At 34.3% G+C, this 27,625-nt stretch overlaps 1 protein-coding gene across 8 annotated transcripts in view; it reads right to left on the reverse strand.

The window, feature by feature from the left end:
- The window catches only part of L3MBTL4 (L3MBTL histone methyl-lysine binding protein 4), a 546,540-nt gene that overhangs the window by 104,439 nt on the left and 414,476 nt on the right, over positions 1 to 27,625 (reverse strand). The window contains exon 17 of one of the 8 annotated variants that reach the window (XM_074202635.1): positions 1,426 to 27,453. The exons of the other annotated variants lie outside the window; for them this stretch is intronic. Coding sequence (XP_074058736.1) covers positions 27,407 to 27,453 — 47 coding nt within the window. The 3' untranslated portion in view covers positions 1,426 to 27,406. Of the gene's footprint in view, positions 1 to 1,425; positions 27,454 to 27,625 lie in introns of those variants that run through there. 8 annotated transcript variants of the gene reach the window in all.

Here is a 27,625-nt window from a genome sequence, read left to right on the forward strand (position 1 = left end):
CCTTTACATAACATTTTAAGGTTTGCAAAGTTCTTTTTTTTAATTTTAAATTTTTTATTAAAGATATTAATTGAGTTTTACAATTGTCCCCCCAATCTTACTTCCCCCACCACAGAAAGCAATCTGTCAGTCTTTACTTTGTTTCCATGTTGTACCTTGATCCAAATTGAGTGTGATGAGAGAGAAATCATATCCTTAAGGAAGAGACAAGAAGTCTAAGAGGTAACAAGATCAGACAATAAAATATCTGTTTTGTTTTCTAAATTAAAGGGAATAGTCCTTGAACTTTGTTCAACCTCCACGGCTCTTTGTCTGGATACAGATGGCACTCTCCATTGCAGACAGCCCCAAATTGTCCCCAATTGTTGCACTGATGGAACGAGTGAGTCCTTCAAGGTTGAACATCACCCCCATGTTGCTGTTAGGGTATACAGTATTTTTCTGGTTCTGCTCATCTCATTCAGCATCAGTTCATGCAAATCCCTCCAGGCTTCCCTGAAATTCCGTCCTTCCTGGTTTCTAATAGAACAGTGTTCCACAACATACATATACCATAGTTTGCTAAGCCATTTCCCAACTAAAGGACATTTACTTGATTTCCAATTCTTTGCCACCACAAACAGGGCTGCTATAAATATTTTTGTACAAGTGATGTTTTTGCCCTTTTCCATCATCTCTTCAGGGTATAACCCAGTAGTGGTATTGCTGGGTCAAAGGGTATGCACATTTTTATTGCCCTTTGGGCATAGTTCCAAATAGCTCTCCAGAAAAGTTGGATGAGTTCAAGCTTAGTTTTTTGGCAGCAAAGAAAATTTCAGCTCAAACAAATGGAACTGAAGTTTTGGACTAAAATTTCCTTTTTTCTTTTATACAAGAATGCAAAACATTAGCTGGACCAAGTAGGGAAATGCAAAACTAGATTTCTTTTCAAGAATTTAGTTTTTGCTTAACTTTCCAAAGAATAGGGAAATAAAATTCCATTAAAATTAATTTATTATATAGAACAAGCATTTATTAAGAACTTGGTATCTGCCAATTAATAGGCATGGAACAGTGAGGGATACAAAAGATGTCCTGGTGTATGATTTGGACTTAGATTCAAATATAAAGATGGATATTTGTAGACACAGGAAAAGCTAGAAGCAGCTTTTTTCCCTCTTATTTTCTAGTTGCTTCTCTACTGTAAGGTGCTTATATGAATAATTATTATGGTGAAATCTCAATGTCATTATGAAAATCTACCACGATTATTAGGATAAATCTGGCAACACTCAAAGTACATCACTGACAGTTCACTTAAAGTGAGGATATATACTAAAATGTTATTTTTACTCTATGCTTCCAGAGATATTTTACCTCTGTATCTGGAATGTCCATGCCTTCCCCAACATTTGAAGGGATTTTGTAGAACAGTCAAAGATTGATTAATTTCACAAATTTGGGTTCTAAACAGATTGAGCTTAAAAAAAAGAATCATATCTGCTTGTATTTATGTACAGGGCTAATGAACTAAGGGATTTCATAGGAGTCTCCTACAAGAGAAATTTAGAATCTTATAACAAAATCTTATGAAAAATGGTTGAGGAATTTGAATCGTTTCACCATTTTTATATTTCAAACACAACATTTTTATTCAAGTAAATGACTTTTCAAGGAGCAAATACTAAATGAATCCATCACTGTAATTTCCTAACATATTCCAAGATATTATCATGCTAAATCATGATCTCTAAAGACCAGAGATTCAATCATAAAAATTGCGTACTTTTCCACTCTAATGAATATCTTTTCCACTCTAATGAATACTAGAAATGGTCACGAAAGCTACCATTCACCACGGAAGAACTGGAACAATCATACCCTAACTAGCCAGTCAAATTCATTTGAAAGGCAAGAAAGGATGTATTTACTAGTTAAGAACTAAAAGACCATGAAAAGACTCTGACTTAAAAAAAGTATCAAAAATATTTCTTTTTTAAGAGGTGAACACATCTAATACAGATAGAATATTGTACTTTTAACAAGAAAACTGGATTTGCATCTTACTAGCTGTGTAGTCATGGGTAACTTACAGTATAATAAAAATCATATGTATTACATTAGAAAGGTCTTCAGAAGCCAACTAATCCAAATCCTTCAAACAAGATAATATGTGTAACATGCTGGCCTATAACATACAGTAAGCACTTAATGAACATTAACTCCATTTCATTTCTTCATTTTGTAGATAAGGAGTTGTGGGCCCAGGTAGTTAAGTGACATTCCTAGGGTCATTAAGCTACTGAGTACCTGAGCTTCTATGTAATAATGATTCCACTATCTACCTCCCAGAATAGTGGTGAAGTTAAATACAATTCAATAAGCATTTTTCTTAAGGTTCACCATATTTGAAGTTCAAATGAGATAATTTGTGCAAGTGCTTTACAAACTTGAAATCATTATATAAATTTTGCTATTATTATAATTATTATTACAATTCCAGTCATTCAAATCAATCGGTAGTTAAGAAAAAAAAATCTTACATTCTGTTTAGGAGTTCAGCTTTTAGAAAATGGCATTGTTAATTAGAACAACTACACATTCAGGAATTTAGTTTATGATTATGAAAAGGTCATGCACTTGAAAATAAAGCATAGTACGCCTACCACATTTAGCTAAATAATCACAGAGGATGTTTAAAAATAAATGTTAATATTCCCTCTTCCAAGAAACATTTTCTCTTCATCTGGACTATTTCTTTCTTACTGTTTCTCTTCTCATAGAGAGTCAAGGTTTTCTTCTATATTGCTAGGGGTAACCACTTTTCTAGATTTTTTTCAATTATTTAATAATATCACAATCTTCAAAATGATGCTGGTAGAACTAGGGTTCTGGTTGTGTCATTGCTGAAACAATGTCCTTATTAATAACGATACCATCCAGAACTCTTGCTCTCTACTAACTACCCTAGGGAGTACATAGTACCCTACATGGTTCAGTGGAAAAATGTGCAGACAAATGATGAGGGTTTGAATTGCAATTCTTTTCTTTACAGCCTGTATGACATTAAGTGAGGTATTTAATCTAAACTCTAGGTTTCAGTTTCCTAATTTAAAAAAAGAATGAAGGAACTAATTAGATAATCTATAAATTTCCTTTTGGTTCTATATTGAAGAACTCATTATTAACCTACTTGAACCAAGCAACTAGGGCAAAGAAATATGTTTTACATAAAGATCATTAGCTGCTCTTCATTTATTCAATCAATATTTAACAAGTTTCTATGGTAGCTAAAGCATTCTTTAAGACTGAAGGAATTAAATGTTATAAAAAGATGATCCCTAGCTACATGGAAGCCTATAGTTAAGAAGAGAAGATTAGCTGATCAGCTGGTTTTTTTGGTCCCTAATACAATTCAAATTCAAACAGCACATATACCTTCCCCCAGTTCTTTGACCTGCTTAAAGCTAAATTTTTGCAAGCCATTTTTTTTAACAAATCAAGAATGACTAGAGTGAAATTCTGATTAGTCATTTAATTTCTGTATTTACTCAGCTAAGAACACTCTAGTTTTAATTTTCTAAAACCATTTTCTCTGTTTTCAATTTCTAATGCATATAGGTTCATGCTGTCCATTAACTTGATTAGAATACTCTTGCCATTGCATCTTTTAAAGGTATTAATGGATATTTTGATGAGAACACTAAGTATTCCTTAAAGAATTCTGTTTCATGTTTAGCCATGTTTAGTTGCAAGCTATATATAATATATATAGCCTATATATACAGAATATATATATGTTCTGTGAATGCTGCAAAGATGTAAAATTTAATAATCAGTGGCATCTTCCATACATTCATAGACTTCTTGTGTTTGTATATTGTTACTAAAACTATTTTGTGTAGCCATGTTTAGTTGCAAGCTATATATAATATAATAATATATATTATATATATATAGCCTATATATTCTGTGAATGCTGCAAAGATGTAAAATTCAATAATCAGTGGCATATTCCATACATTCATAGACTTCCTGTGTTTGTATATTGTTACTAAAACTATTTTGTGTATGATATAGAGGTGGGGAGGAGGGGGAGAAGTAGAGTGTCATAAGTACCAAGAAAAGGGCAAAGTTACCTAGGAAGGAGAATTGACTTATATAGGTTACTGATGGAAATCTTGGTTGCTCTCAAATATTTCCTTCAAATAATTTGGATCAAATTGATTTTTCCTTAAGTTTTATACTTCTTCATAATTTTAACTGCATTCATACTGGTCATGAAATAGTTATTAATTTATTATATGGAAGGCCCGTTGGCATTTGTAAAAGCTGACATTTTAAACTTCATAGGATAATAGAATCATAGTAGTTTAGACTGGGAACAAATCTTGGAGACCAACTACTCCAGCTCTTTCATTTAAAAACCAATAACCTGAAAGCACATGGTGGTTAAAATTTCTTTCTATTATATTAGCAAGCAAGACAGAAATAATTTTTACAACCTCCTCAAAGGATAAGTGGATAACCAATAACTAGCACTGTGGGGAGGCAGCATATCTAGCATCTCTAATATCTGAGAAATCTCTGGTAGAGCAAAAAGGTTAAAAAGGGGATCCAACTCTACATAATTCCTCTCAGAAAGCAAAAGCAGGGGCAGTTAGGTGGCCAGTGGATAGGGCACCTGTCTTAGGAGGACCTAAATTCAAATTCAGTATCAGACACTTGACACTTAGTGTGTGATATTGGGGAACTCACTTAACCCTAATTGCCTAACCAAAAAAATAAATGAATAAATGAAAAGAAAAAAGAAAGAAAAAATAAAAGTATCAAAAAGAATACCATTACTATGAAGTCACACAAGAAAAGATAGTAAACAAGCTGAAGAACTGCAATAAAAATATACATGTGATAGAATAAGAGTAAGTTTTCTCCAGCAGATTTATCCCTCTAATCCTCCCATTCTGTCTCTTTCTGTAACCTGGCTGTTTCCTTACTGTTTATACAACCCCAGATTTCTCCCTTAAAAACTCTCACCTAAGCCACCTGCCCACCCTACTAGTTATCACCCTATATTTTTCCTCCTTTGAGAAAGTCATCCACAAATCAATGACTTTTCTTCCTTTACTCCTACTTTCTTCTACACCCTTTGTAGACTGTTTTCCAACTTCTTCTTTCAAATGAAAATTGCTCTTTCCAAATACTCCCTCATAATTTGTTCTCTGGACTCTTCAAAGGCAAGTCAATCTAATCTAACATGCATTTTTTTCCTTCCCCTCCACAGCCCTGTCCTCCAGAAGGCTACCATTATACCCAAATTTTTTTTGTATTGATCTGTACATACACATACACACACACATATATGTATAGTTCTATTTATAATTTTTTCTCAGGATACAGATAGGATTTTTCTTCATAAATCCTTTGAGTTAATTTAGGTATTTGTAATAGATAAAAATATACAAAGTTGTTTTAAAAACATAGTGCTGTTACTATATATAATTTTCTCATGGCTCTGCTCATTTTCCTCTTCATAATTTTATGCAAATCTCCCCTTTTTTCTAAAATGACTGAACTCATCATTTCCTATAGCATAGCAGTAATCCATCACAATCACATACCACAACTTGTTCAGTCATTTCCCAACGGATGGGCATCCCTGCAATTTGTAGTCCTTTACTACCACAAAGAAAGCTGCTATAGGTTCTTTTCCTTTTTGCCTAATCATCTTGAGAAACAGATCTAGTAGTGATGTTTCTGGGTCAAAAGGTATAGGCAGTTTAATAATTCTTTGGGCTTCATTCCAGATTGCTCTACAGACTGGTTAGATTAGTTCAGGTGAATTAGTGTCCCAATTTTTTCACATTCCCTTTAACACTTATTACTTTCCCTTTCAGTCATTTTTAACCAATCTGATAAGAGTAAATTGGTTATCTAAAGATTGTTTTAATTTGCATTTCCCTAATAAATAATGACTTAGAGTTTCTATTTTGTGTGAGACACAAAGTAAAAAAAAATGACAACATATAAATAAAAAACAGGAGGTCACAATCTAATGGGGGTAAACTGCAGGCAAAGAACTATATATAAAAAAATTATACTTAGAATGAAATTGGCGTTCATCTTAGGCACTGGGAAGTTTCTACAAGTAGGTGGGGTTTCAGCTGAGACCTGAAGGAAACCAGGGAAGTGAGGATGGGGACACAGAGAGATAAGGAGCAAGGAATGTCAGGCATGGGAGACATTTTAGTATAACATATATCACTAAACAAACACCCAAATGTCATCCCACACATTGATTTCCAAAAAAACCCCAATTAAGCAAAAGTAACAAAATATATCAATTATTTGGTTATTAACTCAACAAGATACACAAGTGACAAATATAAAAAAAAACCTTTTAAATAATTTTCTGAGAAATTATGGAAATTCAAAGAATCCTGGAAAGACTTGCATGAACTGAAGCTGAAGGAGATGAGCAGAACCAGAAGAACACTGTATACCTTAACCCTTAGAAAGGGACAATTTTGGATTATCTGTGGTGTAGAATACCATCTGTATCCAGAGAAAGAACTGTGGGGATTAAACAAAGATCAAGGACTATTACCTTCAATTAAAAAATAAAGTTGTCTTATGTACTACATAATTTTGCTATCTTCAATATTTTATTTTTTCTCAAGAATATGATTTTTCTCTCAACACATTCAATTTTGATCAATGTATAGCATGGAAACAATGTAAAGATTATCAGACTGCCTTCTGGGGGTGGAAAAGGGGGAGGGAAGAGAGAGGGTGGGGAAAAATGTGTAAAATTCAAAACCTTATCAAAAAATGATAGAAATTATTATTGTATATAATTGGAAAACAAATGAAATATTTATATAATAAAAAAGAAATTAAGGAAATTAATACTGTTGAGATGTTCCATATATACAGGGTTATTAACCAAGCAAAAATATTAATTTACAAAGTTACTTACATGCCAATCACTGTGCTAGGTACTGGGGATAAAAAAAAGCTGTCCTCAAGGAAATTATAAAATAATTTTTTAAGGGGGGAGACATGCACACTTTAGCTTACATGGTAATATTTTTTCTTTTAATTTAATTTATATTTTTATTTTAATTTTTCAATTACATGCTTTGTTAGTTTTTAAACATTGATCCATTTGCAATAAGTTACACATTTTTCTGCCACTCTTCATTCCCTACCCCCCTCTCTCCTTGGTGGCCAACAGTCTAGTAAAAGGAGCACATGTACATTTTTTGTTTAACATATTTACATAATTAGTCATTCTGTGGAAAAGGAATCAACTAAGGAAAAAAGAAAACTATGAGATAGGAAGGAAAAACATAAGGGAAGTTTTAAAAAGGTGAACATACATTTAGATTCTTTTAGATATTTAGTATACATTTGATTCTGGCATTTTGTTTTGTTTTTGATTTTCCCTTCTGGATGTGGATGACATTGTCTATAACAGATGAAGGAGCTTACAATCGAATGAGGGAAGCAACATGCAAACAAATATGTAAAAGTTGAACTATATAAAGTTCAAATAGGAAATAATTAAAAGCACTAGATTTAGGAAGAGTTGCAGAAACCTTCCTCTAGGAAAGGGGTGGGAAATCTTTTTTTTTTTTTTTTGCCAAGGGCCATTTGGATATTTATAACATCATTACACAAGCCTTACAAAATTATTACCTTAAAAATTAGACTGCTATATTTGGTCAAACATTTAATTAATTCATCCCTAAAAGGTTCCTAGATTTATTGGATTCTGAGGCCTGCCTATGGTTAATACAGGAGCATCAGATCAAATGATTTCACAAGCCTTGTACAGAGTCCTCAGGCTGGATGCTCCACACCCCCATTCTAGGAGGTGGGATTTTTGTGAAAATTTAAGGGAAGCCAGGGAGCTCAGTGGGTAGAGTTGAAGAAGGAGAACATTCCAGAAATGGGAGACAATCAGAGAGGAGAGAAAAGGGCAAAGTAAAATGTGAAAAAATATTAATTTAATTTAATGAAATATCATTCACAATGTGAATGGGCTGCTTTATAGTATTAAAATTATAATAAAATTCATGTAGACAAGACCATCATGAGGACTGTGGAAAAAAATACATATGGGGGTGGATAATGTGTAAAATAATGATGAAAAAAAGAGTTGTCAATAAAAATTTACTTAAAATCAAGACAATAGCAACTAATTAATTAATTGATTGATTTTGAAGGGGGGGAGGGGATTGATAGCAGATTATCATGTGAGTAGTTTAGATCCAACCTTCATATGTCCAGATCCATAAATTCCAGCTTGGGTCAAGGACATGAATATTTTAAATAATTATTTTAAAATGTAAAGAAAGAGAAAACATATATATGTGTAAATATGTATATGTATATATATATATATATATATATCGAAGGTGAAATATTCTTGGCTAGTAAGCAAAATTGATATATTGCTTATAAAAAATAAAAAAGATTCTTCACAACATGTTCTCAAAATAAAATGAAAAATAAATGGGAAGGGTTAAGTATGTGCTAAGCATAATTGATAAAAGTTTGACATAAAGACTGTATAAGTAACTCATTTTTTTTCTTTTTTTTAGTGACTGGCTACCCATTCTCTAGGAGCAAAATGATCAAAGGATGTGTGAGAAAGAACATTTTTTTCAAAGGAAGAAAGACATTGTTAGTAATCACTGAGAAATATATACAAACTATCATTGGTTTTCATTCTATTGTCAAAGATGTTTAAAAACATTAAATTTCAATTCCAAGAAGGCTGTAGGGAAGTAGTAAGTCAACTGATTACCTTGATTGTGGGATTACAAATTGGTAGAAACTTTCAATATACACGAAGAATGAAATAACTAACAATAAAAGGGCCTTTTGCTTGAACCATCTAGGATCATATATTTTCAATCTTAGAATTTTTTATACCATACTAACTCTCTGTGGCATAGTAAGGATATAATTAAAATGGAGGAAAACAACTAATTTATCCAAAAATACTTCTAGCAGTTTTTACTTCAAATAGGAAACAAATTAGAAACAAACTTTTTAAAAATAAACATCTACATAGGAAACTTTTTTTGTATTTATATGGGATTCAAATACACATTATCTTTAATATTAATATTTGTTAACTATCATTAAGTTTATAATAAAGCTATTTTAAATGGGGAAAATGAAATCTAATATTTGCTTATAATATCAACTTAATATAGATGGTTCCACTGAAGAATCACAATTATGATTTTAAAAATCTTCACAAGTATAAAGTACTTTATGAATATCTCATATTTCCATTTATACAAGGCAAAATAAAAGTAAAGAGGTTAAGTTGATGGCTCATCTATATAGCAGTTAAGCTAATATTACAATTTTCATTTCTTTCTTTTAATTCTCTTCACCCTATGATTAATTTACTATAGTTATTCTCTATCAAAGGATGGCTTTTCCAGGCAGTCTAACAACCAGATACATCTTTATTACCAACACTTACCTATAAAATGAACATAAAAAATAACCAGTATTCATAACAATGAACAGGAAATGTCATATTTAAATGCCTTCGGCATCAACAATGAAAGTCTATAAAGCCACAAACAATATGCCTTTAGATGCCATTGCCTCTAAATTGTCATACAATAATTCTTTAAAAACTGGGGCTCTCTAAAAGTTACATAGAGCAATCATCAATTAAACAGCACTCTTGAATAAGTAGAGTTAATTTTTGACCACGTTGGATATAAGAACTTATTATATAATGATTTATGACATTGAAAATATGTTTAGGGGGCAGCGAGGTGGCGTAGTGTAGTGGATAGAGCACTAACCCTAGAGTCAGGAGTACCTGAGTTCAAATTTGGCCTCAGACACTTAATAATTACCTAGCTGTGTGGCCTTGGGCAAGCCACTTAATCCCATTGCCTTGCAAAAATTAAAAAAAAAAAGAGTATGTTTAATCTTTCTTTTACTTAGTTAATTGTGTTCAGTAACTTAAAATTTCTTTACATCATCACAATTTATAAAAAAAAAGCAAAGTAAAACTTTCAACTGACTAAGGTTAGATTACATTGTCTCTGAGGAATTCAAAAAGTAGAATGGAGAAGAAATTCTGAGCAATCCGCACCCCCAAAGAGAACAAATGGAATTATGCAGAAAAACCTTAAATTTGCATTGGAGAATGAAAAATTCCACAGAAAAGACAGTAATCAGAAACTGAAAATGTCTGGTATAAGAGAAAAATATAGGTATTTGAGAGACACTATTGTACTGAGAAACCTTAAAACCACATTACGTGAGAGTATAAGTTACAAAAAAAGCCTAACAAAAAAAACAGTCAGGGATTACTGCTTTGTCTCAAAGAATTCTGAGGGTACCATTCTACTTTATTCTGTTTGAAATATTATAAGGTGACAGTTCTCACTTTTATCCACTGGGAATTTGAGAGGAGCTTTCTTTGAATATAATATAAACCTAGAAACTTGAGCCTTCTATGGTTTAAAGAAATGAACACAATTTGTAGGCTCAGATGAACTTAATTATTTTTTAATATCCAAAAGGATAGTCAATATTAAAACACTGCAGTAACAGTAGGTGAGTTTCAAAACACAACTTTGACAGTAGACACCTGGGATGTAGCTTGGGAGAAATGGTCTGTCACTCTTCAAACACACAAACAGCTCAACCAGCTCAGCTCTAAAAGAAAATATTACCTTACTGCTAAGCACTGTGAGGTCTCCATATTCTATTAACTATGCCTAGAAAATTAAATTTGAAGGGAATTAGTTTGCATAGAAAAATTAAATGACTGAAGAAGAAATGAATATTCACTAGACATCATAACAATTTATAAAGATGTTTATTTTGCAGAAATTTTTTAAAATTTTGATTTGACTTACTTAAAAGTGAAGTGAAGAGAGCATCTGGCTTAGAATCAGGAAAACTCATCTTCCTGAAATCAATTCTGATCTCAGATACTTAGTAACTGTGTGACCCTGGGTAAATCATTTAATCTTTTCTAACCTCAGTTTCTTCATCTGTAAAAATGAAGGAAATGGCAAGCTACTCCAAGAAAATTCAAAATGATGTCACAAAGAATCAGACACCATTGAAATGAAAAGAATAAAAATGTAAAGTCTGATGGTTCTGCTTACAAGGAAAAGACCGTGACAAACTTAAGAAAGGATTGTGGTACAGAACAGCATCAGTCCCTAGACAAGGGAGGGGAAGAAACAGCACATTTAGCAGTTTAAGTAATAGAGATCATTATGAAACATCTGAACTTCAATGCTCTTGGACAATTCTGCATTCATATAGCAAAAGAGATAAATAACTAAAGATGAGCTTCCCTTGAGGAAAACAAAATGCTCCTAAGAGCACCAAGGATGCATGCTCAGTCACAAACAGCATTTCCAGGAACTTCCAGAAACAAAAAGAAACTCTAAAAATCATTCAAATAGAGTGAAAAAATACCTGTGAAATCTATGGTTTTCCCAGAAATTGGAATTATCTTTAAGCTAAGGTGCTGTCATAAAAAAAAAGAAGCCTCCTTATCTTGAAAGGGAGAAAGAATATAATGAAATAAGAAGTAAAGTAAACAAAGTGAGGCTCAAATGGTGTGAAAGTACAATTAGATGCCCCAGGAAACCTGTAAGCAGAGAATTGCTAAGCAGATTTATTGTAATATGGTACTCTCACAGAATAGCATCTTTATGTGCAAGAATATAATATTTATAATAGAGCTGTCAATTAGACAAAGAAGCTTAGCTCTGGAAGAGACCTGAAGAGATCATTAATCCATCTCCTTTTAAGATAGTGCTACATTAATACCATCTCAGAGAGGCAGCCTTCAATCACTGTTTACTAATTCTAAGTATTATTCTTAATTATGTGATTACATCATCATGGATGTTACTACCCTAGCTAAGGATCTTCTTGAGTTACTATGACGTGCTTCTTTAAAATCAAATAGGCTGTCCTCAGATGACAAATTTGTTGTTTAGATCTTAAGTCCTGTCTAACTCTCTGCGACCCTATTTTGGGATTTTCTTAGCAAAGATACTAGAGTAGTTTAACCATTCCTCCTCCAGCTAATTTTCAGATGTGGAAACGGGCAGCTAGGAGGCGCAGTGGATAGAGCACCAGCCCTGGAGTCAGGAGTACCTGAATTCAAATCTGGCCTCAGACACTTAATAATTACCTAGCTGTGTGGCCTTGGGCAAACCACTTAATCTCATTTCCCTTGCAAAAACCTAGCCCCCCCCCCCAAAAAAAAACAAGAGATGTGGAAACTGAGGCAAAGAGGGTAAAGTGACTTGTCCAGAGACACACAGCTAGTAAGTGTCTGAGACCAGAATTGAACTTGGGAAAATGACAAGTCTAGTATTCTATCCACTATCATCTGTAGATGATTAATACAGAATCCATTATCAAGTCACATTTGAAGGTCTTACATCTTACTTTTCTGAGCTTACTCTTTATAGGATACTACTCTTGAAAACCAACTCAAACAGTCATCAAAACTGTAAGCACAAAAGAAAGTAGCAAATAACTATAGTAATCTACTGTTTGACAAACCCAAAGACAAACTTCTGGGATAAAAATTCACTAATTGACAAAAACTACTGGGAAAACTGGAAAATAGTATAGAAAAAAGGTAGACATAGACCATATACCAAAATAAAATCAAAATGGAAATAAGATTTAGACATAAAGGGTGACACCAAAGACTAATTAAGAAAACAAGAAATATTCTACCTGTCAGATCTATGGGGGGGGGGGGTGAAATTTGTAACCAAACAAGAAATAAAGAACATAAATTGCAAAAATGGATGATTTTGATTATTTCTTGCACCAATAAAACCAAATGAAGCCAAAGTTAGAAGGAAGGCAGAAATCTGGGAAACAATTTTCATAACTATTGTTTCTGATAAGGAACTCATTTTTAAAAATATAGAGAACTGAATCAAATTTATAAGATTACAAGCCATTCTCCCAATTGATAGATGGTCAAAGATTTTGAACAGGCAGTTTTCAGAAGAAGAAATTAAAGCTATTTATAATCATATTAAGAATGCTCCAAATCATTATTGATTAGAGAAATGCAAATTAAAACAACTATGAAGTACCACCTCACACCTATCAGATTGGTAATTTGATAAAAGAAGAAAATGATCAATACTGGAGAGGATGTGGGAAAATTGGGACATTAATGCACTGTTGGTGGAGTTGTGAATTGATCCACTGGAGAGCAATCTGAACTATGCCCAAAGACTTATACTAACACTAAGCATATAACTCAAAGAAATCATAAAAAAAAAAGAAGTTTCACATACTCAGAAATATTTATAGCAGCTCTTTTTTAATGGAAAAGAATTGGAAATTGAGGAAATGCCCATCAATTTGGGAATGGCTGAACAAATTATAGCATATGAATGTAAGGGAGTACTATTGTTTTATAAGAAATCATGAGCAATTGGACTTTAGAGAAGCATAGAAAATCTTGCATGAACTGATGCTGAGTGAAGTGAGTATAATCAAGAGAACACTGTATACATTAATAATGTAACACATTGTGAGATGATCAACTATGATGGATGAACCTTGTCTTCACAGTTCAGAGATCAAGGAAAACCTGCTATGGATGACATTGCCATTCACATCCAGAAGAGAAAAAATATAAAGTCTGAATATAGAGCAAACCGTCCCAAGTTCACTTTTTTAAAACTTCTTCTATGTTTTTTCTTCTCTCTTATGGTTTTATCTTACCTCTTAGTTCTAATTCCTCTTTTACAACATAACTAATATGTAAATATGTTAAACAGGAATGTACATGTAGAATTTGTACAACTTCTCACTGCATGGGGAGGGGGGAGAGAAGAAAGTGTGGTAGAAAAATATAGAACTTATAAACTTATAAATGGATGAATGTTGAAAACCCACCATTGCATGAAGCTGGAAAAATTAAAATAAAATTTCAATTTGAAAAAAAACAGAGCCCAGAAACAGCATCAGTTCCTAGATAAAGGGTGGAAGAAATATCACATTAGTGGTTTAAGTCATAAGGACCATTATAAAACATCTTGACTTCAATGCTCTTGGATCAAACTTCATCAAAGGCATCAGAGGAGGTTTTTTGGTGGCAAGGTATACACTCAAACCAAATTTATTGAAAGTTTACTGTATGTGTTTATGTTTTATTGCTTTAGATGCTGTAGGTTACACTTAAGAATTAAGAGGTGTTTTTTTCCCTTCAGGCAGTGTATCCTTTAGTAATAGATTTAGGAAAATGCAATTAATAATGTTGTTCAGTCGTGTCTGATTCTTCATGACTCCACTTGCCAAAGATAAAGGAATAGTTTGCATCTCCTTCTCCAGTTTATTTTACAGATGAAAAGAATGAGGCAAAAATGCTCAGTGACTTGTTCATGGTCCTACAGTGAAACAGTTGTCTGACTTGATTTGAATTCATAACAATGAGGTCTCCTGATTCCAAGTCTAATGCTCTATCCCACTGTGCCACCAAATCTGATGAACTGCTAAAAGAATGGTACAGAGATAACTGCTATAGAAGAATCTCCAGAGAATCCAGTTCAGCAGGTATTTAATACACTTGATCTGTACCAGACATTACATGAGGAACCTGGGATATAAAAGTCCTTGCCTTCAAGGAGTTTCTATTTTCACAAGACTCCACACATTTCCTGTGATAGGACATTTCAGTATCTCACAATCCTTATAGAAAGAGATAACTTTATTTGGATTTTAAGTTTTATCAAGTCAATCAATGAATAAATATTTATTAAGCACCAATTTTGTGCCAAACATGTTTGCGGGGGATAGGGATAGGGTCTAGATTTGTAATACCATTTGTTTAGGGAATTCCTAAGTGAGTCAATGCAGAGCAGTAGCTTTCCAACAACTCACTGATTCAGAGTTGCAGGAGGTAATGATATGGGCATACAACAATAACAACAACAAGAACAACCACGACAAACCATTCCTTGCTCTTACAACCTCACTTGGAAAGTAGGCAGTACAAGTTCTATCAATCTTACTTTAGGTTCCAAGAACTCAATAAATGATTTGTCCGGTCTCATAGCTAGTAAGGGTCAGTGCAGGATCCTGAAACGAGACCACTTTGTACCACAATATAGTATCATTCTCTTGACTGCCTTTAATCAATATCCTGCTCTGACTGAAGTCTATTCAATATTGCCCTGTTTTCTGGCAGACAGAGAAGAAATATCCATTGCCACTCCATACTCAAACATTTAAAAATTTTCTTCTTCTCCAGTTTCCCTTCCAGACAATCCCAGCTGAGGTCCTTTAGACTTTTCTTACAACATATGTTTGCCAAACATTTAATTGCTTCTATTGTTCTCCTCCAGAATCCTCTTTGAGGGCTCTGTATCTTCACAAAACCAGCTTCTCCACGTCCCCAAACTATTATTACCTAATGAAGGCTATGCAGTGAGCATTAAGAAAGGATGACTTGGTTATATTTATTATATATTGTGTAGACTATTTACATTTATTTCTTTCCTACAGAATTATTTTGGTGATTTGTTATTTATGGATCTTCAGATTTTATTTTCTGATTTACTTAGAATAAAATAAAAAGGAGAAACCTGGAGTATAAATTAGAGCAGGGGCTCTTAACCATTTTTGTTCCATGGAACCCTTTGGCAGTTGCTAAAGAATATGGACCCCTTCTCAGAATAATGCTTTTAACTTTATAAAATAAAGTACACAGGATTATGAAGGAAACCAATTATATTGAAATGCATTTTTTAAAAAAATAAAGTCCATAGACTTCAGGTTAAAGAGTTCCTGTCTGGGGGGCAGCTAGGTGGTATGATGGCTAGAGCACTGGCCCTGGAGTCAGGAGGACCTAAGTTCAAATCCAGCTTCAGACACTTAATAAATGCCTAGCTGTGTGACCTTGGACAAGTCACTTAACCCCACTGCCTTAAAATAATAAAATTTAAAAAAAAGAGTTCCTGCCTTCGAAAAAGCAAGAAGTCAAATTCCTCACTTTATAGATATGGAAAATTAAATAAATGACTTGGAAAGACTAATAAAGTGACTCCTTCCCAAGTACTGGGAACAGAACAAGGATGAAAATTTAGGTCTTCTAACTCCTTTTGTTGTTCAGTCCTTTTTCAGTGTTATCCTTCTCTTCATGACCCCATTTGGGGTTTTCTTTGCAAAAGTACTAGAGCAACTTGCAATTTCCTTCTCCATCTCACTTTTTCCCCTCACTTCATTATTGAGGAAAATAAAGGAAAAAGGTTAAGTGACTTGCCCAGGGTCACATAAGAATTCTCAGAGGCCACATTTGAACTCAGGTCTTCTTGACTTCAGGCCAGGCACTCTGTCAACTGTGCCAGCTAGCAGTCCCCAAATAAATTAAGACTGCAATAATATAATATTTTCATACAATAAAATCCAGGTTTAACTCTGTTAATGTACAAGACAATTTTAGTTTTTTCCAGTGATATCATAAAGTGGTTTATTGAACCTACAAACTCAGCTGTATTTTATTTAGTCAATACCTGAACTATCTTTGGTCATTTAGTTAAGATATTCAGTGTACAGATACCTTTTTTCCCTCTTTCTTCTAAAGACTTTGCACTCCCAAATGATTCCTGATTCTAAAACTCTGGCTAGGTTAGATAGTACCCTTTATCTTTTACCAAGAAACATTTCTTGAACTCTTGAATCAAGGAGTAAACTTTCCTCAATGGGAAAATATAGATGTGACTACTGAAGTGCAGTATTAATAGATGGGCTCCCATCTTACATTCTGACTTCTTTGTTGTTGGCTAATATTTTAATTTTGCTCTTTTTCTGTATGGTACTATCTCTTTGATCAGAGCACAAAATTTGATATTTTGAAGATCTGTTTTCTATTTTTGAGCATATTGTTTAATTCTCTACTTCTCTTTAAAAAAAGTTTCATGGATGTCTTGTTATGGACATTACAGTCATTTCACAATTATGCTATCTGTGCTACAATGATCCCTTGTTACAAAGAAAAATAAGATATTCTTCCCCTCACCATTAACAGCTGAAAAGAAGGAAGGGTATTTAGTCACCTACTCTTCCCTGGTATCTGAGAGAATTAACTGAACTCACCTTTTGAACTACTGTCCTAGGGTTGAACCACCTTGATAGACAAGCATGCCAGGCTGAACTACCTAGATAGTCAAGCATGCCAATTAATGAGGGAAGAAGGAAGGAAACTAGCATTTATTTACATGCTATGTTCCAGACTCAGTGCTAAGCACTTAACAAATACTCATTTGATTTTCACAATAACCTTGAAATTATTATATCCATTTTATAATTGAGGAACTGAGGCAGACAGAAGTTATAAGTGACTTGCCCAGGTCATACAGACACTAAAATGTCTGAAACTGGATCTGATTCTGGGTCTAGCACTCCATCCACTATGCTACCTGGATGGACATTTGGGATTTTTTCATTAAGATCTTGATCATAAGTTGTGTTTCTCCTGGATCAATTCACCATCTTGGTGACTGCTCAGACTAAGGCTCCCCTCCTTGGTTGCCAATCTCATATATGTGCAGTTTGCCCTCATTTAAATATAAAGTTTTAGGAGTAGAAACTGTAGCACTTTTGTAACTCTGTTCTTTGTGCTTAGCAGAGTATCCTGCACATAGTAAAATGGTTAATAAATGCTCTATTCACTCATTTTCTAGGATGGATATACATCATTATAATTGATGTGAGTACCTTCCTTTTAGTGTAATTTTCATTTACATTATTACTGGCAATAAATCAGTCAATTAGTAAGCATTTATTATTTGCCTGCTTGTGAGCCAAGCCCTGAGCTAGGCACTGAGGATAGTGACTGTGTATATAATCTCCTTTCACTCTGCTTATCTTTCCACTTAAAAATGTGGACAATACCTGCTCTACATCACATTGATTTAAGTAAAGAAATTAAGTAATTTTTTGAACTATTTAAATGAGGCAGGTTCTAAAGTCCTTATCTAAGCTATGTTTCTATTTGCATTTCTAATATTAACATCAGAAAAATTCTACTATCATCTTCAATGAATATAAATTAAGTATCTACAGAATGCCTGGGACTGGAAAAGGCTATATGTAGCACTGTATAATCCTCCCAACATTAAAATACTCATTTATTTCAAAGACTCTTCATGTATGTATATTTGAGAGTGTATGGGAGAAGGGATGATGATGAAGACAGTGAATCTTCAAATTTATTCCTATTGGCATGAGTATTACAATAGCAATTTTTATAAAAATCTAGCAAACCCAGGCACCTCTAGGAACCTGGTAGAGACACCTGTCATGGGGTTCAAAATCTTTTCATCTGTCCACCATGAAATATTAAAAACCAGTTTTCATTCTTAAAATCTGAGAATTAAAAAAATGCTATGGAGAAGGTCATGGCATCATATTGTTTGATGAAACTGGGGCCTCCAAGGGCAAAGGGCCCAGGCCCTCTACTTCTAAGGACAGTGTCCCTCTGTCCCCAAATACACCTGCAGATCTTTCTATTCTAATCACAAACTTGGGCAAACATCTTTTTTTCCCCTCTTCAACCCAAACAGGTAGATGTGTCATAATGTACTCACATTATTAATAGATGGATGCACTGAACTGAAGAAGCCAGAGCAAACACTTAAGGGCTTTATCTAAATATTTTACAGGCTGGAGCAGACAGTATAGAGTTGTGGCAAGAGCACTGAATTAACAGTCAAAAAAAGTCAGTCCCAGATGCAGCTTTGTAAATTATTAGAGATGGTTCACTGATGAAGCACTGGGCCTGGAGTCAGAAAGACTTAAGATCCCTATGAGTTGTATAATCCTGGGCAAGTCACTTAACCTCTGTCTCAGTTTCCTCATCTATCAAATGGGGTAATACACCTACATCCCAGAGTTGTGAAAATCTAGTGAGATAAATGACTCTAAACCTTTCAGAACTGTGCTTAGCACATAGCAAAATGCTAAATAAATGTTAGCTATTTGTTGTGTTATTGTTGTTAACCTTCTTAAACTTTTTTAAGCTTAAGTATTTCCTTTTTATTTTTAATCTAGGTCTGTGCTTTTTGTTTGCAAGAATTGCTTGGTTAGATGTAAGATGGTTAGATGTCCAGGGAGATACAATCAGTATATATTGGGGTAGGTTCAGCTTCTATGACTTAGGACAATTTTTCCAGAAGCTGAAGTCTGCTCAACTAAAAATGAAGACAAAAAGGACAAACCTCAAAGGATAGAGAGCTTGCTTTAGAGACAGGAAGCCCAAGGTCCAAGTCCTCTTTCTGAAAGCTTATCCTGGGCAAGTCACTTAGCCACCCAATGCAACTTTCTAAAATTCTGAGTTAAGAGATAAGGCATTGGCCTGCAATTGTAGATGTAGCTTCCATACTGGGAAATCCTGATTTGACGAAATCATAGGTCCAAATAGACTTCCTGCTCCCAAAGCCCAAACCAACTTTCTCCTAGGGTCTGTTGTGAGGAAAATTTTTTGTTAAATTAAATATTTGCATTTAATTATAAAGTTCTATAGAAATGAGTTATTATAATAATAGAAATGTGATTCGTCTTTTGTTGTTGTTTTTTTAAGTTTTTTTCAAGGGAATGGTGTTAAGTGGCTTGCCCAAGGCCACACAGTCAGGCAACCACCAAGTGTCTGAGGCTGGACCCAAACCCAGGAACTCCTGACTCCAGGGCTGGCACTTCATCCACTATGCCACCCAACCACCCTTGTCTTTTGTTTTTGAAGAGGACCAATAAAACATCATAGGTAATATCTCGACTTAAGTATGAATTAAATTAAAATGAGGCAGATGCACAGTTATCAGTCTTTTTCTTCTTGAGTCATTGAAGTCCAGTGGCAGGACAAAAGTCAAGAATGTGGCAATGGCCAGGGATGAAGTGAATGACCTTGTATGTACCATGTCTGAACAAATTCTAAATGCTCCACAGTGCCTTGTTCAGTTGCCTTCCTGGCCCCGGGTCAAACTGTTCTCATCTGCCCATTCTGCTGTTGGAAGTCTTCACATACTTGGATAAGACAATCCCCTAACACATTGACAGGTTTCAAGCCTGTTAGTTTCCCTCTAACTGGTTTAGTCCATCTGCCCAGATGGTTTTTACTGGGATATAGCTTCTGTATAAGCTACAGGTTCTTTGAGCCACAAGTGAGAGCTGGATGACATATGGTCACCAAAGAAACATGAAGAGCCCTGAAAAAGGCTTGGCAACTCCTCAGACCAAAAGTGCTAGTCTTCCTGAATACTCTTACACACCCCACTGTTTAGTACATATGTGCCCAGAATCTTATGTTAGAAAAAATAAGTCAGATATAAAAACAAAAAATCAAAATCCAAAACAAAACAACCCTCCCCAAACTCTTTATCTTCTCACCAGTCTGTCTTACTTCAGGTTCCCAGTACTCTCTCAGTTATAAAAATCTGTGTAGTCAATATTGTGTCACCATTTCACAAATGAAATCCCCAGGGTCAAAATATTCTTCATGACATAAAAGTATAATTCTTGAGCCCCCACCAATCTATTTACACACAATCAGTAGTTCAAGGCAAAGGCATTTAATCTAATTTAGGCATATAATGTTTCAGTCCTTCAGTGATCTTACTAATGTGGAAACCTTCCCAGTGGTAGAGTATGTAAGCACAAACCAATCTTCCACAAGGCCTACTCAGTGTGATTCATGGTCACAGCTCCCATAAAACCTCAAGTTTCTTTTGTAAAAGTGCCTTTACAGCCAATTTCCGGGTATCTCTCATTTCCTTATCTCTAAATTGGGGATGGGAAAAACTGATCAACTTCACAATTAATTAAGAAGGATCTGCAATGGAAAAAGCATAGGACTCAAAGTCAGAAGGAACCTAGATTCAAATACCATCTCCAATATTTACAAGTTATGTGATCATGAGTCAGTCACTTTACCCATGTCACCTAGGTTATATTATCTGCAAAATGTGTATAAGGAAACATATAATGCCTACCTCACAGGACTCAGGTGAAGACAAATGAGAAAATTTTATTTTTATTTCCTTGGAGGCAGTAATGTTTTGTCACACAGCTAGTAAATATCCAAGGCCAGATTTGAACTTAGGTCCTTATTCTCCTTGCTTCTATCTTTCTGTATGCAACTTGTAAATAAGTATTTATACATATGGTGTCCCAAGATCAGACCATGGTTTTTCCATGAGTTGAAAGAACAGGTATGTATAGACTAAAGAACAGAAAACTTAGTTGTAAATAGACTGTTTTTTAAGTTTTCAAAAAGCTGCCATGTGGAAGGAGGGGAGAAGGGGGTGTTTAACTTGTTCTCTTGACCCCTTAAAGTAGAATTACAGTGAAAATGTGGAAATTGCTGTGAGGTAGAGTCTGACATTAGGAAAATCTCCCTAAGGATAGTTATCCCTTCTAGATTGTGGGGATTGGGAGGTATGTCCCCAATCTGGAAAATTGATGTAAAAATTTTTGATCCTCCCTTTGTACTAGAGAAGAAATCTGAATTTATTCTTTTTCTTTTCTGGTTATATACAATAACCTTATTGTAAAATTTGAATTAAGTATTGGTCATAGGCTCTGTTTTGTCTGCTGGCCTTCATGTGATGTTTGCAGCTTCTGCAAAACTCCCTAGAAATTCCTATTTAATTTTTTATGCCCAACTGCAATAAAGTCAAACTTCCATGAGGCAAGTTGTGAAGTGGAAGGGATAACTATATTAGAACTGTTCAACAGAGGTCTATGTGGGACAGTGTGGCCTATGGAATACATAGATTCTTTGAGTCTTTACATCATCAGTCAGTGTAAATATCTTACAGCAGGGAAATGATTAGATTACATTTTTACATGTCCAGTCTAAACACAAATGTGTTCCTGAATGTACCAGGCCAGGGTAATGATTTTTTAATTTTCAGCTATGATTTTAAATTATGTTTGGAATTCAAGCTCTGTGATGAGTGCTTTAGGAAGATCCCTAAAAGGATTCATCAAAAGAACATTAATATTGACAGATGGCACCAGTTGTCTAAAGCAGAGTAAAAAGACTCCAACAATCCATTACTCTCTCTTAGAAATGTATTCCTCTTTCTCACTTATGTTTGCAAGAACAACAGATGCCCATGGTGAGCAGCCAACTCATCCATCTTTCATTGTCCTCTTAATTCTGTCATCTCCCAGCACTAGAAAAGGTGTTTCTCATGCATAGCTAACATATGTTGAAGTCCCTTTGCTGCTGCCAATCATTCTGTACACCACCCAACCTTTTATAAGCCCAGTTTAATCAACATTAAGAAGTCTACGGGCAATTAAATGGCAAAGTACATAAAGTTTCTGTCTTGTTTTCATTCACCTGACTTCTAACTGATATTCAACAAGCACTTCATAAGTATCTACTACCAGTTAAAGAATAAAAATGAAATAAAATAATGAATAATAATAATAAATGAAATAAAAATGAACTAGTTACCTGTTTTCAAAGAGCTTATATTCTATTGCAGGGAAGAGGGGAGAAATGATGGATACAAGATATTTGAGACATTTTAAAAAACTGAAGCTGTGATTTCTTTGATATGAGGATGAAATAACTGTCATCTTGTATTTCAAGAACTTTTCTATTGTATATACTTTATTATATTCTACTTTTAATATTATATAATATTTTATTATATATGAAACTTTTCTATATAAAAATAACTTTTCTGTATACAACATACAGAGAAAGTATTTATAAAGTGGGGAATACCAACAAACTATAAGGATCATGGAAGGTCACAAGTAAAGAGCACCAGAGTTGCTGCCTAAGGGTGCTGAGTATTTCAAAAGGCAGAGGTAAGGAGGGAGAGCATTATGAATATATCAGTCAGACTATATAAAGGTATGGAGATGGCACATGGAAATCACAAAGAAACCAATTTGGCAGGAATGTGTCATGTGTATGAGAGTGCATTATGAAATCAATTTGGAAAGATCACTACTCTTGGCATCTGAGAAACAGGTAAAATCTCTGCTTTATCACTTTGATGTGATTTTGGACAAAAGACATTTTCTTGTCTACAAAGTGGGGAAAATGCCACCATCCTGAATAACCTCAAAGGGTTGGCTTGAAGATAAAATAAGGTAATATTTAAGAACTATAAAAACACACGTTATATAATAAGAGTGCCTTGTATTTAACTTGTTACAATTTACAAAATAATTCTTTACAAATTTTGAAAGCATGTGAGTGGTTCAATTGAGTACCTTTCCTAGGGCTTCATGCTGACTTAAGCAGACCCCAAGGTACTATTCTCTGCCATGAACTTGCTCTTGGGCTAGGCTCTCATGTCCTAGAAACTGGCACCACATGGGTTGTTAATGAGCTTCCCATGCACCTGCTGATCTACAACATGTCTGGTTGACAACCAGCATGCTGCTCAGCAAGCCTTGTGCTTGACTTTTAACCATTACTCTGATCCTCCCATTGGGAATATATAGACAGAAAACAGCGGATTCTTTCCAACCTATGGTATAAAGTGCAGTCATAGAATGAGGAGTGTAGAACAAGTCCAGGGATGCAATTTTATTTAACCGTTTGACCAGTCAATGCACGCATCTCCAATATGCTGGTGGAAACACAGGAGGGAGGTCAAGAAAGGTTGCCTTCTTCACCCTCCTGAGTGAAGTTCAGGATCAGATTAATAAAGATGCTTGCTGTGGAATATGTAGGGAAAGGGAAAAAAAACAAATAGGCTTTTTATACAACATGTTTATGTAAGTTAAGTTTCTATACTCAGGCAATCATTTGGTAAGATGAAAAGGAATGCTGATGCTCCCTAAACCCTTTTAGAATTGAGTCAGGAATTGAATTCTAGGGTCAGTTAGGTGGCACAGTGAATAGAATGCCAGGCCAGTCCTGGAGTCAGGAGGATCTGAATCCAAATTTGAGCTCAGATAGTTAAGAATCACCTGATTGTATGACCTTGGGCAAGTCAGTTCATCCCACTACTTAGTAAACAACAATGACAACAACAACAACAAAGAATTGAATTCCAAACCTGTAGTCAGGAAGGCATAAATGTAGACCCTGACAAGCAATACAACTATAACCAAATCCTTCAAAATTTCTGGGGCTCATATTCTTTCTTGTACCATGGGAATAATAGTAATCCTATATATTGTAAAGATACTATTATATTAGTAACTATTATTATCACATACATTATATATGACAAACTATAGTATATAATACATGACTATATATTATAGATAAATTATAGGGAAAATTGTATTTTCACCCTGGGAATTTCTCGCATAAATAAGATTTAGATCTAAACCACTTCCTTTACTATTTTAACATTATTATCATTATTATTATTATTGTTGTTGTTGTTGTTATCTAGATGAAGAATTTGACAGAATCATGTCCTTTCTCCTATGTGGTCCTGAATCAGGTATCAGACAGACATACAGGTATCAGACAGACATACTTTTTTTAGGATCATGTAAAATTCCTATTTAATAAAATTTCTCATTACCTGAAAAAATATTGTGTGAAAATTTGCTACTGGATGCAGTCTTACAATTCTGAAAAGCAATTAACCTTGTAGTCTTCGCAGTGATAAAAATATTAATAACTTCAACTCTAATTTCTACAATTTAAGAACAAATTTTCTAGGTCTTTTACAAGCTGTGATACTCTTATTATTAACACCTGTGCACATAAATTTTGAAGTATTTAATTTTAGGTACCTCAATAAAATCAATACCTGACAGTATTTTTTAAAATGCAAATATAGTTTGACTCAAGCATGAACAATAGTTCTGAGCATTTGGATTTGGCAAAAAAATCTCCTTCCTTCCCTGTAGCTCCACAGGGCTGCTTTTAAGTACAGGGCTTCTGTTTTTTAATGGTGTGCTTCTCCAAGGGCAGTAACATAGGTCTGCAAATGAGCTCTGGAGAAAAAGATATTAATTTTTCTCCCTGTAGTTGATTTATACAAAACTCTGAAAAATGAAAAACTATAGCTTGCTGTGGTAAATACACTGAACTTATACTTTTGTTTTAATGTTTTTCTTATGCATAAAAGAACAAAGCCATAATAATTATGCTAATCAATATTCAGAAAGACTGGGTCTCTTAGATACCTTCTGTCTTGAGTTTTTGGGGAAAATGGATGAGGTGATAATGTCAGATGCTTTTGTATACAGATTCAATGAACAAAGTATCTAGACATTGCTGATTCTCCTTGCAGTTTTTAAAAATCTGTCATTCATTAAAGATATCTGGGCAATTTTACGTTACAGTTTTTCAATTTTTGTTTTGTTTTTGCCTCCCTGGGACTTGGCAAAGTAACAGACACACAGTAGGCACTTAGTCAATGCTTCTTACATTGAATCAACAAGGCAATTCTGGAAGCAAGCATTTGACCCATAATGGAGGCCAGTGAGATTCCAATATAGCTCTCCCATCAAGTTTGATCACTTCCAATTCAACAAGTATGCATTAGGCACTCCCTCAAGGCTAGATAGGAAGGATAAAAAAAATCTGATATGGCACAGATTTCATACTGAAGGAGTTCATAACATAATCTGGAACAGGGATATAGTAACTATGACACCAAGGAAAATAAGGCAAATGCAAAAGAAAAGTCTAAATTAAGTGTGATGAGAAATATGAAGAGGGAGGAATTCTTTTCATCAATGGATAGAGGAAGTTCAAGAGTTGGGAGTAGGGGAGTTTATTATAGATAGATTATAGATAAAAATTCCTATAAGAATGAAATAAAAAGAAACAAACATTTGAGCCCTTACTATATGATAGGCACTGTGTTAAGTGCTGAGAACAGAAATACAAATGCAGCCCTCAAGGAATTTAATTTCTATTAAGAGGAGAGAACAACAGGAGAGTGGTGGCTAGGAAAAGTATTCTGATCTACAAAGTCCCAAGGCTAGTGAACAGAAGTCAATTGAAATAGCCTTTCCAAAAGAAATGGCAGTGTAGTTTTGATTATAGTTGTGAAAGCAAGATGTGGAGAGAGAGAGAGAGAGAGAGAGAGAGAGAGAGAGAGAGAGAGAGAGAGAGAGAGAGAGATGTGTATGTGTGTGTGTGTGTGTGTGTGTGTGTGTGTGTGTGTATGCATGAAGAGTGTATGTACAATGGTAGACTAGGACCATGATCTATCAAAATTCAAAGTTGAGTGTTTTGGTTCTTCCCAGAGTTGTGGAAATGGGAAGAGACTGGATAGGAACTGAGATCAGACTGTACATGGGATCAATTTCAGGTCCAGGTTTAGGAGTTTATGTTAATATTCTTAACACTGGGAAGACTACAAGGTTAATTGCTTTTCCGAATTGTAAGACTGCATCCAGACAATGGAGAGCTATTGAAGGTTTCCCTGAAGAGTAATGACAAGATCAGAAAAGTTCATTAGAAATACTACTTGAGTATTAACCTGAAGAATGAATTGTACAGGAGATATATTGGAAGGAAGAAAACCAATGTAGAGACTAATATCTTAGTTCAGGGAAGGAGAAAAAAGGGTCCAGATCTTAGGAGTTGAAAAGAAGGCAGAGATTGCGAGAACACAAAGACATTGACAAGATTTTCAAAGTAAAGGAAAATTTTAGAAAATGGTGGAGATGGAAATATTTAGGAAAATCCTAATGATGGTAGCACTAATGGAAACTCAAGTATTTATTCTCTTAAACTTTGAAGACAATTTCAAAAAGACAACTTTGCAATTTATGCCTTCCTTGACAAAGCCAGCAAGAATACCATAATTAACAGGGATTTTAACACACACACACACACACACACACACACACACACACACACACACACATTTCTTCATTTTAAATGTTTCACTGCACCTTTAACTGCATTTTAGAGAGAAGCTAACATTCTTTTATTCTGATTGCATTCATATTACAGGGTATGTAAACCTTTTTTAATTTGTGCAGACATTCCTTAGATGGTTTAACTCATAAATAAAATACAAAGATTAAAAGGAAAATCAATTATACTGAAATATACTTTCAAAATATCATTAAAACATATACAAGCTCACAAGTTCACAGAACCCAGGTCAAGAATTTCTGCCATGCCACACCAATGATGAAGAACAGCTCTATTAAGAAAATGATTTCATGTACTTTGGCACTGTTAGGGTGCCATATTTTGGCAATGAGCTTTACTACATTGTATTAAAATTTTCTGGCTTCAGAGGATGGATATTAAAAGTAGAAAAATTGGCAGTGGCGGGTTTGGCTGGCAGGGTAGGTAGGTATTGTAGAGAACTAGAGGAGTCCTGTAATATCACCAATCACCTGGCTATTTTGTATCATTAAACATTTATGGTTTATATTTGGCCACTAAGCTTTCATGACTGATAGGTTTCTCTCACGGAATCTCCATTGTGATGATGAACGTGTCCAAAGGCTGCAGGTCTGTTAAAATATAAAACATTTATTTTTAAGTTCTTTGGCTTAGGAGATATGAATTGAAAGGACTTTTTCATTTTGGTGTGTAGAGGGGTGTAATTTATAAAAATATTACACTATGAAAATAAACTTAAGATAAATTCAAGAGGAGGTGGTATTACTGATTTGTGTGCACTGG

This window comes from Macrotis lagotis, chromosome X (genome assembly GCF_037893015.1).
Source record: "Macrotis lagotis isolate mMagLag1 chromosome X, bilby.v1.9.chrom.fasta, whole genome shotgun sequence".
In the NCBI taxonomy this organism is placed as follows: domain Eukaryota; kingdom Metazoa; phylum Chordata; class Mammalia; order Peramelemorphia; family Peramelidae; genus Macrotis; species Macrotis lagotis.